The 19,455-nt window shown below is 39.8% G+C and overlaps 1 protein-coding gene across 1 annotated transcript in view; it reads left to right on the forward strand.

Annotated features, from left to right (window-relative positions):
• The window catches only part of rnf213a (ring finger protein 213a), a 211,417-nt gene that overhangs the window by 36,377 nt on the left and 155,585 nt on the right, over window positions 1–19,455 (forward strand). Inside the window, exons 12-17 of the mRNA XM_063030522.1 lie at window positions 2,348–2,403; window positions 2,865–3,024; window positions 3,330–3,491; window positions 6,576–6,674; window positions 7,495–7,617; window positions 7,707–7,896. Of these exons, the coding sequence (XP_062886592.1) occupies window positions 2,348–2,403; window positions 2,865–3,024; window positions 3,330–3,491; window positions 6,576–6,674; window positions 7,495–7,617; window positions 7,707–7,896 (790 nt within the window). The remainder of the gene's footprint in view (window positions 1–2,347; window positions 2,404–2,864; window positions 3,025–3,329; window positions 3,492–6,575; window positions 6,675–7,494; window positions 7,618–7,706; window positions 7,897–19,455) is intronic.

Genomic DNA, 19,455 nt, shown 5'->3' on the forward strand with positions numbered 1-19,455 from the left:
AGAATAAGGGTCAGTTCATCAGTATAAAAATACACTGGTTTCTGACCAAGCTTGATTTCCCATTTACTAACATTGTGGGCTTCATGGGTACAAATTGCTTTCTGTTTTTGCCTACTTGTGAACAGTGATTCTTATTCAAATCTCAGTCACTGTGGGCAATGTTGACTGTTTGCTAAGCAAGGCTTTACCTTGGAGCTTATTGATCAGTTATCTGAAGAAAATTGTGCCAAGGTACTCCCTCCATGTTAGAATGGGATGAGCTGGCAGATCTCTAGCAAATTTGAGCAACTCGAAGCTCAGTTGAAGATCCAGATTAACGTGACTTGTTTCTAAAGCATTTCTGAAATAATGCTTTAGGAGGAGGAGAAGATGGCGGCGCAATGCAGCGTGCAGCGGCCACTCTGGTGAATGATATCTGTAATCTGTCAAGTAGGGTGCCGTGCATAATCCTGATTTGATGGAGACAGACGTGAGAGTACGGAGGAACATCTTTTGAAATGCCTTCTTCGCTGCCGCTGCTACTGTGTGATCCAGAATCTCCGGAGGAGCAGGCCCCGAGTCCTCAGCTTTGCTTGTTGCGCGGCGGCCAAGGCGGGGTCAAAGCACTTGGCAGAGATGGTGCTTGGTGCTCGGTGTCGGAGGGCTGGTCAGAGGCTCAAAGTTTTTGGTCGGACTCATAGAGTTGGCTGTGGTCGGGTGCTTCCAATGCATCGGCAGTTGTAGGCGCCTGGAGGTTTATGGCAGGGAGAGTTTCTCCCTTTTGCAGCCTGCTATTAGAACTATCGGGAGTCGATTGGAACCTTGAGACTTTTTTTTTACTGTTCCCATGCTCTGCACTGCTGTAACTATATGTTATAATTATGTGGTCTTGTCAGTGTTGGTCTTTGGTTTGTGCTGTTTTTTTGTGATATCACTCTGGAGGAACATTGTATCATTTCTTAATGCATGCATTTCTAAATGACAATAAACGAGGACTCGGTGTCCTCATAATCTAATCTAATAATCTAATCTAAATACTTGATTTTTTTTAAAGCTATGGAAACAAAGCACTTTAAATCAAAATGCTACGTCTTGTCTAAAAATTAATGATTCAATGTGCAAAATAACAAAAAAAAAACTCAGCTTTGCTTTAATAGAAGCATATCAGCACACAGGAAGTAGTTTTCTATTCAAGTAACCTACACAGTTATGGGCTACTTCAATGTTTTCAATTAATTTACGCTGTCATTTGTTGCTTCTTTTGACTGAATCCTACAAACTCAAAACTCTAAAACTTCGGTCAGGCTGAGACATAAAATTAGATAACCTAAGCTGTCTTTCTTCCCGCCCTGCCTGCCTTTTACCCCACCTATCACCTGCCAGCACTTGCTCTACCCCCTCCTCCTAACTATTTATGTTAGCCATTGTCTTTCCAGTCCAGATGAAGTATCTCGACCCAAAGTATTGATGGTCCATTTCCCTTCACAGATGTTGCCTGACCTGCTGAGTCCTTTATGCACTTTGTGTTTGTCCAAAATCTTCACCCTTTTTATTCATAGCAGCACTTCTATCTTGTGCACTTATTGTCTTTCTGGGTTATCATTATGTATCATTCGTTTACCTTTTACCTTTACACCAGTTTTTTTCTGCATCTGTAACTAGCTCATCTGTTGGCTTTTTCCCTGAAGATCAGTTCTTAGTGCCAAGGAATTTACCTTTATGCACAGATACTTATTCTTTGTGATCAGTGTTTATGCTAAATTAAATTAACTGCAAATATGCCATATCAACAAATTGGTACAATAGCATGTATCTCTCCTTCTCATGGACTTGCACATGTTAATTTAAATGTTTCATCTTTGTTTCTTTTATCATCTTTGTGACTTTGTTAAAGTAGTCATTCCAATCTATTTGATCAAAGCTTGCCATCATCACTTGCGGTTACATTCAGACTAGTTCTTAACAAGAACAAATTAATGAGAAAGACGTATTTTAAATCCTGCAACTCTTGTATTCAACGTAAAAGCATTGAGCTATCGTAAACTCTAAACTTTACAAACTATTTTCTGTAGATATCATAATTTCAATTTAAATAATTGCTGGATATATTCTGCAGTTTGGACAACTTGTGGGGAGAAAATCAGTTAATGATTTGTATTTATGAGAAACAAGTCAAATGAGGTTTTGAGAGGCATTCTGAACATTCTATAAATGTTGCTTTTCTGGTAAATATTTTCAAATTTTGTTTTACTTTATAAATGATTGTACCTTTTGTACTTTATTTTAAAGGGTATTTTTATCAAAAGTACTTTTGGATGTTGTAATCATTCTTATTTCTCTTTATTTGCATGTTGCTGGATTCCTATAGTCATTGGATTATGTTTTGAAATTTGCAGAAGGAAATGTGTACGGTGAGCAGAACAGGTACACAAATTCTGTTCTGCTTTAAACCTAAGTTATGGCTATACGTCTATAGAAATTTAAGCATTTAGTTTAATTTTAGTAGATGTTTAACTATGAGGCACATTCTAATTGGGAACCTAGAGTGGTTAATTGAATTTCTTGTACAGTATTTATCTTGATGCCCAGCATAACCAACTTCACTCAGAAAATAAAAACCAGATTGTTCTTAATTTCAATATATAGATTTCTGTGCATTTTGGAGTTATCAAAGATAAAATTGATCACCAGTTGATTTTGTGACTCTTTAAAGCAAGATTCCATTCACTAACAGTAAAAACATAATTGATTAATTGCATGTACTTTTCTGGGATTCTTATATATGATTAATCATTAGAAATTTTCCGACTGATGAAGCTTTCTAATATGATTATAGCAATAATTGCTTATGTATTTGATTGTGAGCAGAAATTTTCCACATCTAGGGAAATGCATGACGGATATTTAAATGGATGTATAAAAGCCAGCTTGAAAATCCATGCAACCATATGTAAATCTCTGAAAAAAGTGACCTCTACAGAAACCATTGCCACGTCAATTCTGCTGATGAGCAAACTAGCTGAATTAAAAAAATATTCATTAAAGGTATCAATAAAAACAAATCATTGTTTGCCATTATAATAACTTCTGACTTAAATGTATTGAATTTTAATGGAATATTTTCCGGAGCTAGAATTGTTTTCTTAAATATTGTGTAATGCTGTATTTTATGTAAAACTTGAAGATTTTAATCTTATTTTAAATTTGTATAGATTGGAGAGCAAACCATTTTTAGAATAATGAAGTGGGATTAGGTAAAATAAATGATGATAATTACATTTCATTGCACATTTAATATAGTGCTTTAAATAACCAGTGGACAAAGAATATGAATTTTTTTAAAAATTTAGGTTGCAAGTGAGAAATCTCAAAACAAGGAAGGTCATGAAATGCTAAGCACTGAAATGTTATTAAAACTGACTTTGAGAACTACAAGAGAATGGCTAAAGACTGTCCTCACTTCAAAATTACTACAAGGCCGAGATATTTCTCTCAATCAGGATGAATTTCAAGTAAGGCAATTTTGTAATAAACTACATAGGTTTAACTGTAAGAATTTAGCCATATGGGACTGAATGACACTTATTAACTGGTGTTTTGAATTTGTGTTTCATTTTGACTGTTCAAAGTGTCATTGAGTCATACAGCATCTGGAAACAGGCCCAGCATGTTGTGCCAATCTATGGCCATCCTTCATATTAATCCCGTCTTCCAGCACTTAGCTTGTTGCCTTATTATGTATAGACAATTTAATTGCTCATCGTCAGTTCTAATCTACCACTCTCCTAGGTCGTACATTCCATGAGTCAACACCTGCATGAAAAAGGCACTCCTCAGATCCCTTCTAAGTCTCTTATAGCCCTTACCCTTAATCTAAGCCTTGTAGTTTTATTCACCTCTGATAAGGGGGAAGGTTTTGTGCAGAATACCCTACCTATACCCACCATAATTTTATATATATCTTTTTTTATCTCTTCTGTTCCAAGGAAAAGCCTCCTAGTCTCCCCAGTCTCTCCTCATAACTGAAAACTCTCTTTCTCAGGCAACTTTCTAATGAATGTCTTCTGCCATCTCTCCAACACTCCTCACATCTTTCCTGTGGTGTGGTGTTCAAAACTGCATCTGAACTGTGCCATCATATCCAAGTTCACAAAATCTCAGATCATTTCCTCTTCCAAATATATCAATGTTCCTGCATTCAAAACAATATTGGAACTTAAATACTTATACTTTATACTTCATTGTCGCCAAACAATTGATACTAGAACGTACAATCATCACAGCGATATTTGATTCTGTGCTTCCCGCTCCCTGGATTTTAAATATTAAAGATAGTAAAAATTAGTAAATATTAAAAATTTAAATTATAAATCATAAATAGAAAATAGTAAAATGGAAAGTAAGGTAGTGCAAAAAAACTGAGAGGCAGGTCCGGATATTTGGAGGGTATGGCCCAGATCCGGGTTAGGATCCATTCAGCAGTCTTATCGCAGTTGGAAAGAAGCTGTTCCCAAATCTGGCCGTACGAGTCTTGTCAATACTCCATATGTGTAAAGGTTGAGTTTTTAATATGCTAGATATTCATTGGCTTGTGGACGTTCCTTTTTGTAGTAGTTGGATGATTGTCTAATTTGACATTATAAACTTGAGATTAATTTTGGGCAGTAAGATGCTCAGAATTTTTGAACTTCACAGGAAAGCTTAGTTGCCACCAAGACCTTTGTTAGTTTGAAGCTGCCAACAAAATCTTTCTTTCCGACCCATGAGATCAATCTGTCCATTGGCAATGTGGACTAGCTGGATGGAAGGTCCTATCATTGGCTCAGCTTCTTTCTATGCGAGTAACGCAGTTTTAACACTGCAGCTACGTAAAATGTAACTTTATTCATTGAAATTGGCCACGTTTCAGAACTTAAATACACAGCTCATCTATTAATTAAATAATCCTGCTGATGACAGCTTGCAGTCTTTGATGATAGGTGCTGTATGAAAGTACTTACATCATTACAGCCAAATAATCAAAGCAAGATCAACATGATGGGTATGCCTTCATCCTCAAGTAATTACCTAAAGACAATTGAACTGGATTAATAGCAATAAACTCCAGTTTATCTCACACATTATCCAATGCAAATAAGTGAGACAGTTTCCCAACCATATATTAATCATCTTTGTACTCACCTGCACATTTCGCTTGGCATTATTATTGAAGTTGATAATATTAATATGAAAGGGTTGTCTATTTTCTAAAGGCTAGTTTGCAGGTTGAGTCTGTGGTGAGGAAGGCAAATATGAAAACAATGATGTAATGTTGAAACTTTAGAAAACACTGGTGAGGTCTTCCTTTGAATATTGAGCAGTTTTGTGCTCCTTATCTTAGAAAGGATGTGCTGAAACTGGAGAGGGTTCAAAGGAGGTTCACGAAAATGATTCCAGGATTGAGTGGTTTGTCATATGAAGAATGTTTGATGGCTTTGAGCCTGTATTCACTAAAATTCAGAAGAATGAGGGTGTCCTCACTGAAACCTATCGAATGGTTAAAGGCCTTGATAGAGTGGATGTGGAGAAGATGTTTCCTATAGTAGGAGGCCAGAGAACATAGCCTCAGAATAGAGGGGCATCATTTTAGAACAGGGACAAGGAGGGAATTCATAAGCCAGAGAGTGGTGAATCTGTGGAATTCATTGAGACGGGTAGCTGTGGAGACCAAGTCTTTATGTCTATTTAAGGCAGAGGTTGATAAAGTCTTGATTGTTCAGAGCATGAAGAGATATGGGGAGAAGGCAGTAGATTGGAGCTGAGAGGAAAATTGGATCAGACTCGATGAGCCAGATGTTCTAGTTCTGCTATGGTCTTAAATATTAATATCATGCAATCAAGCTTCCCCAGTATCATTGTCGTTCTCCACTGACCCACAACATGCTGTCTTCTATCCAATCTAGAGCCAAGATGCCCAAACTACATCATTCTTATCACAAGAGCAGCCTTTTTCTTTCTCTGTAATACTTTCTACATCTGCTACTATCTCCATCCATGTTCTGCCATAAGTGCCTTTGTCACTCCAGTGTCTCAGTGGTGCTGTCCTATTTAGGTACAGATCTAATCTCTGAAAATTACAGTTTATTCAACACTTTTCTGTCTGCAGCCTTGCTCATGCTAACACTGATCTCATGAGAGCTATTGGCTCATGACCCTTATTTGCTTCAAATTTGCTATTCCCATCATAATTATCCTACCTTTTGTAGCCTTTATTTTCTATTTCTAGAATTGTTTCACTCCTGTCCATTGTTTTATACTAACCTTTAATATTCTTTTGGCACACCATTGTTACACAACTGCTTATGGTACAATCTGTTCAAATTCTGTCCCAAAACCATGCCACATACCCTCTTGAGTCAAGCTTTGAGTTGTTCCTTTACAATAATTCCACTTTTAGCACTGTTTTTGCCTTCCATTTTGTGAAATACATTGGGACATTTCACAACATAAATATTAGCTGTTGTCAGATAATAGTTAATTCTGCAGTCTGATGCCATTTAACTGCTTTTAACAGTATGGAAATAAAATTATATGGTTCTAATCTTCCACTTATAAAGGTATGGGCCACCCTTATAACCTTAAACCTTGGAAATGATGAATGGGCTTCTTTTTGGAGTAAAGTACTCTTGAGTGATCTAGAAGGACGGATGAAGAAGGTAGTGTATGATGTCAAATGCTTGAATGGCATGAATATAATCTATTAAAACTGCAGTATTTATCAGCTTCACTCCACCTTTGCTAAACACTGGGGTAACATTTAATTGCTCTCATCAAACTTATTGTCTGGCCCTGGTGCATTCATAGTAAGAGAATGTATTCAGCCTATTCACCTATAGCAGTGAGGAAAAGATGGTGTCATTTGTATATTTCATGTGCACTTCTCCACAGAATTTGAGTGGAAAATGAAATGAAAATGTGGTCGTATGTAATGTTTCATTTACAAGCCAGATAACAATATTCCTGGTAATTGCATTACAAAATATTTTTTTCCTGATTAAGCTGTTTTGAAATATCTGTGAAGTAGAAACATCTTCTTAGAAATGAAAATATTTCATAACAAAAAATGGCCACTGTATATTAATGAACATTGAACATTACCTCACTACCTTTCTATTGCATGCTTATTTGAACAACTATTTGATAGACATATACTTACTGTAATTCAGTTTTTTATCTACATTTATTTATCATGTATTTCATTGTATTGCTGCTGTAAAGTTGACAAATTTCATGACAGGCAGGTGATATTAATTCTGATTCTGATGCTCTGCTAAGTGAGAGATTACTTTTCAGTGAAGAATGTATACATAGACTTAGAACCTCTAAATTACGTAATTCTACTAGAATATTGTTTGAAAGCAGTTTATTTATTTTTTGAAGTATGCTGCACCCATTTTGTTATGCATTTTTTGTTTTGTGCTTTTTATAATCTGATTTTGGATTAAATAAGACAATAACAAATTTTTTTTTTATTAGGAAAAACCAATCCATCAGATTGAAATCTACTGCAAAAAGTTTGAAGATTTAAACCATTCGCAGCCTTTGATTGCAAAATGCTTTGAGAAATGCGCACTTGATGCTGCTCATTCTATATGTCAGGTATTGTCATTGTAAAACTGTTCTTAAAAACTTAGCTAATATTCATCCTTTTAAAAACAGACTAATACTTTATAAATTTACCCTTCCAGAACAAGTCTGAAGCTCAACTTTTAAGTAAATTGTGGAATTATGATCTAAGCAAATTTGGAAAATTATTGTCAACAATAATTGAAAATTCCTGGGAAAAAGCTTACAATGGAATGTTTTTGGAAGATACAGATTCAGTTCTCAATCATTTACTTAACTGGTCAGCTGGAAAAGCTATCTTTCAATTACACGGTACGGTAACAATTATAATATATTTTATACATTTAGGTAAATGTAAGAAATCATGGCTTGACACTGGTACAGCTGTTCATTCAAATCATTATATCTCAGGAACCATTTTGCCATCTGCTTATGGCTGTTAATTCTGCCCTGAGCAACACACATTTATCAATGAACTACTTGAACCAGTTCCATTTCTATTTCTTTTCCAATTCTGATAAAAGGTCATCAAACTCTAAACTCTGAAACATTAACTCTAAATTTCAGAGTAACGGGGAAACAACAGGGAATGAAAGAGAGGGATTGTGTTAGCATAGAGTATAGATGATCATCTCCAAGATCAAGGGGAATAGGGTAATTATTATAATAAGATTAGAGTAATAAAGAAATGCAAGTGGGGGTGGGGGGGAAGGTAGGCAAGGGGTGGTACAATTTTAAATACAATCTAGTTAAGTCCTGCCTAATTTGGTTTGTTATTTTATTTCTAATTTCCAGATCTCACTGATTACTTTTAAGTTCAGTGTTGTTGATTACTTATTATTGCATTGTTAAGCAATTAGCTTTTGCCAGCAGGTTGGCCATTTTTATATCGTTTGTACATTTCATTTAGTCACTATTAGTTAGAAGTACTTTGTCAGAAGTTGAAGGAATTTTAATCAATATTTGAATCTATCTTTCGTGAGAACGTGGAGAAGTACTGTCCTCTTTCTCAGTTGCTTGTGTACTGTAACCACCTTCAAACTACAATGACGCAGGGCTTAGAAAAGCTTAGAAAAATAAGGAAACTCGAGTGAGATCAGATAGTAAAAAGACACTATCAATGGTGATTCCATCTATGGTGGATAAGATTCTGATTCTGCTAGCCCCAGCATGACAAAGTTAGTGTCGGCAACAGAGAAGGGAAGCCTTGAAACTAGGTCAATGTGTTCATTATGTTCACCTAGATTATCTAGATAGTCTAGTAGGTCCACAGCAAGCGTGGCAGTGCTGGAAGCCCATGCAAGGGCTAAGTAGAAAGAGGTGGAGACGGTTTCAGCCGAGGCTAAAATCTTTGAGGTAGGCATGGAGCAGCACTATCTGACTATGATGTCAGATCAAACTCACTATGTCATTCAGCTGAGAGGACCAGAACTGTTCAAGACCAGTCTGCTTTTGCTTATACCCACCCATTAGTAGAGACTGAAGACTCAGACAAGCTATTCAAGATTGAAGGAGGAGATCTGGTCTTTCTCAGGATAACACCCTACAACTTAACACCTTTTACTGAAACGGGACAGCTCAAACTTCAGAATAGAACCTGCCTCCCTCACGTGCTTGTACGCACAATGACCAGACACACTCACTTGTCCATAGGTATGAAAGAGACGTTCAGCGATGTAGTGGTAGACTCCAAAGCTCATATGTAATGGGATAACACAAGTAGTGACACTGCTCAGCCTCCTGGTAAGGTGCACCACACCCCAAGGAAACCCAACATAATCAGGGTGTGTCAGAAACCCAACATAATTACCTGCTGATGTCCGGACTCAGCAAATTTGATGATAAACCAGAAAATTACTGGGCTTGGAAGTCCACATTCTCCAATGTCACTAAAGACCTCAACTTAAAGCCTAGTAAAGAACTTGACTTACTGGTGAAGTGGCTTGGACACAAGTCTACTGAGCATGCAAGAAGAATAAGGTCATTTCACATCAATTACCCCATTGCTGCTCTCAGTTTAGCCTGACAAAGACTAGAAGAGTGCCATGGATCCGTAGAGGCAATGGAGACTGCACTCTTCAACAAACTCAAGTCCTTCCCCAAGATTTCTAGCAGGGAGCCCCAACATCTGAGAGCTTGGAGACCTGCTGTTGGAGTTGGAGGCAGCCAAAGTTGAAGGATACTTGCCTGGCTTGTCTTATCTAGACACACTGCATGATGCATTAGTCCCATCTTGGAGAAACTCCCCTTTAGTCTACAGGAAGAATGGATTTCACAGGGAACTAGATACAAACTGAAAAATGGAATCAGTTTCCCACCCTCCTCCTCCTTATCTAATTTCACCTGGGCTGAAGCTAAAATGAGGAATGACAGCAGCTTTATCATGACCTCCTCCAGCTCAGCACCACCTAAATCAGAGAAACCTGTTAGAGCCCTGTCATGGTGCACAAAACTGAGATGAACAATGCTGTCCAAAAGGCTGACTCTAAAATGTCAGAAGATCCAAACAAACTGTGCTCTCTACATTGGAAACCACACCCTCTCTGGAATTGTGAAGGCTTCAGGGAGAAACCTTTAGAGAACCAAAGAGCCTTCCTTAAAATGCACTCCATATTTTTCTGCTGCTGTTCTTTAACCAGTCACCAGGTGAGGGACTGTAATGCTATCATCCAGTGCTCTGAATGCGACAGTGGCAAACATATTGTTGCTCTTCATGTTGGCCCACCTCCCTGATCTGTGAAGAACAACACAAGCACCTCACAACGTGGCTGTGAGGAAGATGAATCCCTTCCTCTCTAGTTGCCACCTCTTCCTGTACTAAGGTATGTGGGGGAAAACCCCACTAGCAAGTTATATTCAAAGATCAGAGTTTACCCAGAAGGCTACTGTAAGAAGATGAGGATGTATGTTGTCTTGGATGATGAGAGCAACAAGTCTTTAGCCAGATCATCTTTTTCAACGTCTTTAACATAACTGATGATGCCTCCCCTTACACACTTAAGACATGTGCAGGTGTCCACAGACGTTTGGGCGAAGAATAAGAGGCTTTATTGTTGAAACTGTTGATGAAAAGACTCGTTTAGCTTTCCCCGTGCTCATTGAGTGTGATGAACCACTGGACAAGAGGAAAGAAATCCCCACTCCAGAAGCAGCAACTCACCATTCTCGCCTCAAGTCCCTAGCTAGTAAGATACCATCACTCGACCCAAAGGCTGAGATCCTGCTCCTGCTAGGAATGGGCTTCCAAATGGACCTTTGCCCAGAGGTTAACACTTAGGTGGGTCATAGTAGGAGACATCCACCCAGGGAATGCACATAAACCCTCAACTATGAATGTCTTCAGAATTAGCATTCTAGAAAACAGGTGCCCCAGTCTCGTGACTCCTTGCCTTGGCAGCATCCACATCAAGGAGAGTTGTCTCCAGTCCTACCGGCCTCCCACCTCTCCTACCTTTACCTCACAAAAAAAGAGGTTTGGCAAGCAACACAGCAGGTATTGGTGAATCTGTCTTTGTCCATACAAAACACGCCTACAAACTAGCTCCTTCAATCGATGATTTTACTTTGCTGAGGGTGATAGATAATGGGTTCCATCAAGACAGTTCAAACTGATGGGTGACACTGCTCCCTTTGCATAGCAAGCAGGCACCTTACTTCACTTACACGCATGCCTAAGAAATGGCCACAGATAAAAGAACAGTTCATTGAATTCAATGTTCAATGGGCATGCTGACGTGGCTCCATCCCTGATGACTGCTGGTACTTGTCTCTCTTTGGGGTATACCACCCACAAAAACCCAAACAGATGAGTCTTTGATTTCAGTGCTCGACATCATGAGGTGTCTGAATGATGTATTGCTCATGGGGCCCATTACCGCTTGAGGTGTTCCTGCAGTTTAGGAAGGAAGCAGTGGCTGTTACTGCTGATGTCCAACAAATGTTTCATTGCTTCTTAGACCATAAGACATAGGAGCAGAATTAGGCCATTCAGTCCATGGCTTATCCCAGATCCCACTTAACCCCATACATCTGCCTTCTCACGATATCCTTTGGTGCCCTGATTGTTCAGTAAACGATCAACTTCTACCTTAAATATACCCACAGACTTGGCCCTCACTGCAGTCTGTGGCAGAGCATTCCACAGATTCACCAATCTCTGGCTGAAAAAATTCCTCCTTACCTCCGTTCTAAAAAGTCGCCCCTTAATTTTGAGGTTGTGCCCTCACCATAGGAAGCATCCTCTCCACATCCACCCTATCTAGTCCTTTTAATATTCAGTATGTTTCAGATCCCTCCACATTCTTCTAGATTCCAGTGAGTACAGGTCCAAAGCTCCTCGTATGTTAACACCTTCATTCCTAGAATCATCCTCATGAACCTCCTCTGGACTCTCTCAAATAACAACACATCTTTTCTGAGATATGAGGCCCAAAACTGTTGACAATTCTCCTAAGTGCGGCCTGACTAGTGTCTTATAAAGCCTCAGTGTTACCTCCTTGCTTTTATATTCTATTCCCCTTGAAGTAAATGCCAACATTGCATTTGCTTTCTTTACCATAGACTCAACCTGTAAATTAACCTTCTGGGAGTCTTGCACCAGGTCTCCTAAGTCCCTCTGCATCTCTGATATTTGAATCTTCTCCCTATTTAAATAATAGTCTGCACTATTGTTCCTTTTACCAAAGTGAATGATCATACATTTCCCAACACTATATTCCATCTGGCACTTTTTTGCCCATTCTTCCAATTTGTCTAAGTTTTGCTGCAATCACATTGCTTTCTCAGCACTACCTACCCCTCCATCTGCCTTTGTAACATCTGCAAACTTTGCTACAAAGCCATCAATTCCATTATCCAAATCATCGACAAACAATGTGAAAAGTAACGGTCCCAATTCTGACCCCTGAGGAACACCACTGGTCACTGGCAGCCAACCAAAAAAAGGCCCCTTTTATTCACACTCGCTGCCTCCAGCCTGTCAACCATTCTTCTATCCATGCCAGTATCTTTCCTGTAATGGCATAGGATTTTATCTTGTTATGCAGCCTTGTGTGGTACCTTATCAAATGCCTTCTGAAAATCCAAGTAAATAACATCCGCTGCCTCTCCTTTGTCCACCCTGCTTGTTACTTCCTCAAGGAACTTCAACAGATTTGTCAGGGAATATTTCCTTTGAAAGAAACCATGCTGACTTTGACTTATCATTAGTCTCCAGCTACCCTGAAACCTCATACTTAATAATAGACTCCAACACTTTCCCAACCACTTTTGTCATAACCACGGATTCAGCAGCGCAGTAGATATGGCAATTGCACTTGTGAGTTTGCACATGTGAGCTAATTATTATTTAATCGTGATATTATTTAACTCCACACTTGTCGTGGTAGTGCTTGTCGAGACTTGGACAGAGCATAGGAACACTTTGCTGCTGTTTTGCTTTCAGCCTTCCCTGAGATATTGGACTTTAACGTCAACTGACTCTGAAGACTGGCGGTATTCGTTTAATGTTTAGATGTTCTTTTCAGTTGCAGTGTAGGCTTCGTGTTCCTTTTGAGAGTTTTAGTTAACAGCCCTGTTTGGCCCAGTGTTTATTGTTTATTTTCCATTTAACACTGTTCGTATTAAAGTCTGTGGACTATCGACCTGTTTCAGTGTCTCTCACTCCGCACTTGGGCCATATCTGAACCTGGTAACAGCAGGTGACAACTTTCCTCTCTTGTCTTTCTTGCTTCCTCAAGAGTGGAATGACATTTGCAATCTTCCAGTCCTCTGGAACCATGCCAGAATCAAGTGATTCTTGGTACAAGAAGACCATCAGAATTTTCTATACTTTTTATGGTACTGCAACAATGACCTTAATGAAGAAATCATGGAGTTTTGGATGCGGGTGCACATCTTTGGTAACAGTCCATCTCTAGTTTCAGAAGAGCTGCTTTGGAGAGTGTGAAGGACTATGGAGAAGATGCTAGACATCTTGTTGACAGGAACTTCTATGTGGATGATGGCCTAGTGTGTCTCCCTACAGAGAAGGAAGCTATTACTCTCCTCCAAAACACCCAAGACATGCCAGCTCTTTCCAACTTGTGATTGTACAAGATTGCCTCCAAAAAGGTAGAAGTCATGAGTGTATTTCTTCCTGGCACGAAAGGTTTGAAAGACCTGGACTTGGGCATTGATGTTTCTCCCATCTGGAGAAGTTTAGGCATAAGCTGTGATGTTACCGAAGATGTGTTTACCTTCCAAGTGTCATCAGTGGAGGAACCCTACACTAGATATGGGGTTTTGTCTCAGTAAGCAGCCTGTTTGATCCACTTGGCTTTGCTCATGGACTGTTTTTCCTTAGAGAACTTACCTTGGAGACCAGTGACTGGGATGCTCCTCTGCCAGATGAAAGTTCAGGGAGTGGAAGCTGTGGAGAGACTCATTGAAGGAGTTTGAACAAGTTAAAATTCCACACATGTGTAATGCCCTGGTTCACACAGTTCATATTTTCATTTTCTCTGTTATGCTTTTCTGTTCTCTGTGTAAGCTGCTTGTGTGGGTTACTGCTGAAGATAAGACAGAGGAGAAGTGTGTGCCATCCAATCGGGATGAACGGATTCAGGGGAGTTTTCTCTGGTGAGGGACACTAAGGTTGAACTTGGGGTTTTTGAGAGGGGAGAAGAGAGAAGAGGTCAGAGGAGTCGACCCAGAGTGGGGTAGTGGTTCGATGAAGCCCGGGGAGGTTGAAGGAAGATCAGCAAAGGGGAAACTTGTGAGCTCCAACTTGTGCACATTTCATTTAAAATGGGATGGGCCCTTTTCTTTTTTTGCTTTTTCTTTACTAATGCTTTAGCCAAATTAAGAATTATAAAGCGAAATTTTTGAATTGTATGTGGTGTACTGTCTGTTATTTTGTGGTAGTTATTTGTAACAGGGTAACATATCACGCAGCATCCACACAAACAAGGGGATTTGGTGGGGGGGCCTTGCACTTCAATCTCCCATGTTTGGTGGGGCCGTACGGTGTCTTCCCTGGACTTACGTAGCCGACAGAACCAAAGTGTTACACATGTTCACCTCCATGTCTCTCAGGCAAGCACACAGAAAGTAAATGTGACACATCCATGATCACTATCGCTGCCACAGATTACCTGAAGACAGCTGATGGGAATGGCAGATCGGATATTTGCTTTATGTTTTGCAAGGCCAAGCTTGCCCCATATCCTGAAATTACTGTCCCACGACTCGAACTCTGTGCTGCTGTCCTAGTAGTAGAAGTGATCACTGATGAAATTGATGACAAACTTGATGCTTTGACACTCCACTCTGATTCCAAGGTATCAGATGTATCGGGTATATTCACAATGATTCCAGATGTTTTTATGTGAACAACAGGATGCAGTGCATAATGAAATCAGCTAGCCTAGAGCAGTGGAAATTTGTCCCTACTGACCAGAATCCTGCTGATTATCCACCAGTTCCACCAGTGATCTAGCTCATAGCACATGGTTGACTGGACCAGTGTTCTTGTTCATCTCAGCTGAAACACAGGACATTATTCCACAATTTGACCTGATTGACCAGAATCTGATGCTGAGATCTGTCCACGGGTCACTTGCCATGCTGCTAACATCTTCATCAATTGGTTTAACCCCAAGCACTCTGAGAAATTCTCAAGTTGGCGATCATTGTCATATGCTGCAGCAAGGCTAATGCATATTGCTAAATCATTTGCACAAAAGAGCAACTGCAACAGCTCCTGCTCCCTGGTTGAACTGGGTCAAGCCAAGACAATCATCATCTACAATCTGCAACATGATGTCTTTAGAGAAGAAATGAAATGCATCCAAGGAGGTACCACCATTCCTAAGCAAAGTTCACTCTTCAGCTTGTGTCATTACCTTGACGACTGTGGTCTGCTGAGGGTTGGAGGGTATCTGTGAATGCCAGTCTTACAAAGGATGAAACACACCCTCTCATCTTGCATGAAGTCATATCACAACTCTGCGCCTCTGATATTACCATGACCAGGTCCAAGGGCGACACTTCACAGTGGGTGCTCTGAAAGCTACTGGACTGTGGATAATTGGAGGAAAAGGATGTGCCAGCAGCATACTTCATCAGTGAATAATTTGCCAAAGACTGTGGAGGAAGATTGAAAGTCAGAAAATGAGCAACTTACCTGTAGACTGCCTCAGCACTGACCCTTCATTCTCCTTTGTTGTTTCTGGGCCATAGATGGTCTCAGCATGTCATACCAGGGGTGGTCTGGTGAGCAGCAAGCATTGGGTGGTGATATTCACATTCATGAGCATCAGGGCCATACATATAGAAATCACTGAGTCGCAGGATGCCCCAACTTTATCAATGCATTACGATGATTCTTCTCTATCAGAGGCCCAGCAAAACACATCAGGTAAGACTGTAGGACAAATTTTGTTGGGGCCTGCAGAGAGCTAAGGATGGAGTCTGTTGGAAGCAACAAGAAGATCCAGGTGTACCTAAGCGACAAGGAGTGTACCTGGGTCTTTAAACCTCCGCACTCAACTCTTATAGAGGTAGCTGGGAGCACTTGATTGGGGTCACCAGATGGATCCTGGACTCTGTGATGCTGAAGGTGGGTCCATCACAGCTTATGCATATAGTGTGAACCACATTCATGGCAGAAAATCTCTGTGATTGTGAGTGGTCTTCTGTTGGTTTCTGTATCCACAGACCCTGGTTCCCCGCTCATCGTGACACCAGCTACCCTTCTCACACAGAAAATAGGGGCACTTGTCCTCCCTAAGGAGACTTTGGGAAGAAAGATTTCCACTTTCGGCAGTGGAGACAAGTTCAAAACCTCGCCAATACCTGTTGGCACTGCTAGAAGCATGAGTACCTGCTTCTCCTAGACGTGCAAAATGGTAGCTAGAAAAGTGCAACCTCCAATTGGTGATCTTGTCGTCCTCAAGGACAGTCAAGCAAGATGAAACAATGGATGCATGGGCTTGATTACAAAGACCTTTCCCAGTACCAGTGGAAGAGTAAGAAGAGTTGAAGTAGGGTAGCAAGAGAAGGGTCCTGTAAGAGCTTCATTTGGCCTATCTCTGGCATTATTTTGCTACTTGCTGCAGAACATTTATGAGTTTAGTTGGGGGTATTTTTATAAATAGCAGGTGGGGAATGTTCGGTCTTCCTTGATTTGGTTTGTTATTTTATTTCTAATTACTAAATCTCACTGCTTGTAAGTTCACAGCTGTTGATTACCGATTATTGCATTCTTGAGCAATTGGCTTTCATCATTGGGTTGGCCATTTTTATATCGTTTGTACATTTCATTTGGTCGCTATTGGTCGTCCTAAGTTAAAGGACTTTTAATCAATATTTGAATCTAACTTTTGTGAGAACACTGAGAAGTACTTTTTACTCAGCTCCTTGTGCATTGTAATGCGTTGGTGAATAATAAAACTGTCTTTAAACTACAACTATGTGAGTCTGGAGTTTACCTATCTGCCTTGTTTAAGAAAGCGGGGAAACTCTTGAGCAAGGGCAGAAGGGCAGAGTTAAAAGCTGATTTTTCACCTTGCACTCTTGGAATGTAAGGATCACTCAGGAAACTCAAAGTTGAAAAAAATTCTTTTAAAAAAGCCTTTTCTTTACCACATACTTTGGGTGATGGAGAACACTCGGTAAACACACTCCTTACACACATGCATTCACGGTGACACAAACATTGGCTTGTCATTCTGCTATTGTTGCGCTGAGTGCATGGACTTCATTTCTTTCCTGGTATATTCTCATAATGAGTCTGAAACAGAGTTGATGCTCAGGCTAGCTTTATGGTGCCTTTCCCACCATGCACAGTGGAATATTCCATTTCTTTAGTAATGGGGATGTGTAAATGTGTATATTTTGTATACTGTACTTAAGGTAGATAATTCTGTTTATTTTGTAATAGTATTGTAACTACATTATGGGATACATCATATTCTAATTCATGCGTAGTCAAGTTAAATTTGTTGGTAATTAAAGATGGTATATCCTACTGCTGAATTAAAAAAATAAAGAGCTCATCGCCCTCATTGAGGAAGAGATAGAAGCTGTCAGGAGTTCACACTGGACAAAAATAAGTATTATGTTTTCTGGTCCTTCCAGGTGAGGCAACACTTCACCTGTGAGTCTTTTGGGGTCATCTACTATATCTGGTGCTCCCGTTGTGGCCTCATATGTATATCGGTGAGACCCAACGCAGATTGGGAGACTGCTTCGCTGAGCACCTATGCTCCATCTGACAGAAAAAGCCGGATCTCCCAGTGGCCACCCATTTTAATTCCACTTCCCATTTCTATTCTGACATGTCAGTCCATGGCCTCATTTTCTGTTGCTTTGAGGCCACACTCAGGTTTGAGGAGCAACAGCTTATATTCTGTCTTGGGAGCCTCCAACCTGAACGTCGATTTCTTGAGCTCCCGTTAATGCCCCTTTCTCTCTCTTTCACCATTCCCCATTCCCATTTTCCTCTCTCACCTTGTCTCCTTATCTGACCATCACCTCCCTCTGGTGCTCCTCCCCCTTTTCTTTCTTCCCTGCCCTTCTGTCCCATCCTATCAGATTCCCCCTTCCCCAGCTCTATCTCTTCCACCAATCAACTTCCCAGCTCTTTACTTCAGCCCTGCCCCCTCCCAGTTTCACCTATCACTTTGTGCTTCCTCCTCCCCTCCACCCACTTTCTTACTCTGAATCCTCATCTTTTTTTCTCCAGTTCTGATTAAGGGTCTCAGCCCAAAACATTGACTGTACTCTTTTCCATAGATGCAGCCTAGCCTGCTGAGGTCCTTCAGCATTTTGTGTGTGTTCCCTATATAATTAGTTCATCAAAAAGTTGCCATAATGGGGTAAATCTGTTGAAGCTTGTTGTAATTTAGAAATGTTTGCAAAGCATTTTATTTTTCTCTGAACAATATGCCCATCTTTGGACCATTGTCACCTCTTTCTAACTCTTCATTGTTTCTACTGAGACTTGTTTCAGTTAAAAGCTCAAATTTTCTACCATTCTTCAAGCACCATAGCTGTTCAGATTTTGGAATACCATGCTCTAATTCATTCATGCCCTAATTGTTATTCTTCATTCAGCAATCGAAGAGTATTTACATCAGTCTGAAAATACTTGTTCTCACATCCAAGTCCATGAAACATAGTTGACTAAGTCGATGTTTTTCAATCTGCTGTGTTCAAACCTACCTGGCATTTGTTAGATTTTAATAATAGAGACGATTCAGTTAGGATGTTCACATAAATGCATACCTCTAATGGATGTGCTATTTTTTCTGATCATGGGGCTATAATAGTGTCCTTAAACCATTATGAGTCATACAATGTCTATAAAAAGTATTCACCTCCCTTGGAAGTTTTCATGTTTTATTGTTTTACAACATTGAATCACAGTGGTTTTAATTTGGCTTTTTTTACACCAATCAACAGAAAAAAACTCCATGTCAAAGTGAAAACATTTCTACAAAGTGATCTACAAAATTACAAATATAAAATACAAAATAATTGATTGCATAAGTATTCACCCCCTTCAAATCAGTATTTAGTAAATGTCAGCAATTATAGTCTTTAGTCTGTGTGGATACATCAATATCAACTTTGCACATCTGGACACTGCAGTTTTTCTCCAGTCTTCTTTACAAAACTGCTCATGCTCTGTCAGATTGGGTTGCGATTGTGAGTGAACAGCCCTTTTAAAGTTCAGCCACAAATTCTCAATTGAATTGAAGTCTGGATTCTGACTTGGCCACTCCAGGACATTCACCAGGGAAAAGGTCCTTGGTAATTGTGGGGATGACTTACAGTGGACCAAAACACTTTAGCATATAGACATTAAGAAAGAGGATGTGCTGGAGC

Source organism: Mobula hypostoma, chromosome 22 (assembly GCF_963921235.1).
Source record: "Mobula hypostoma chromosome 22, sMobHyp1.1, whole genome shotgun sequence".
Lineage (NCBI taxonomy): Eukaryota > Metazoa > Chordata > Chondrichthyes > Myliobatiformes > Myliobatidae > Mobula > Mobula hypostoma.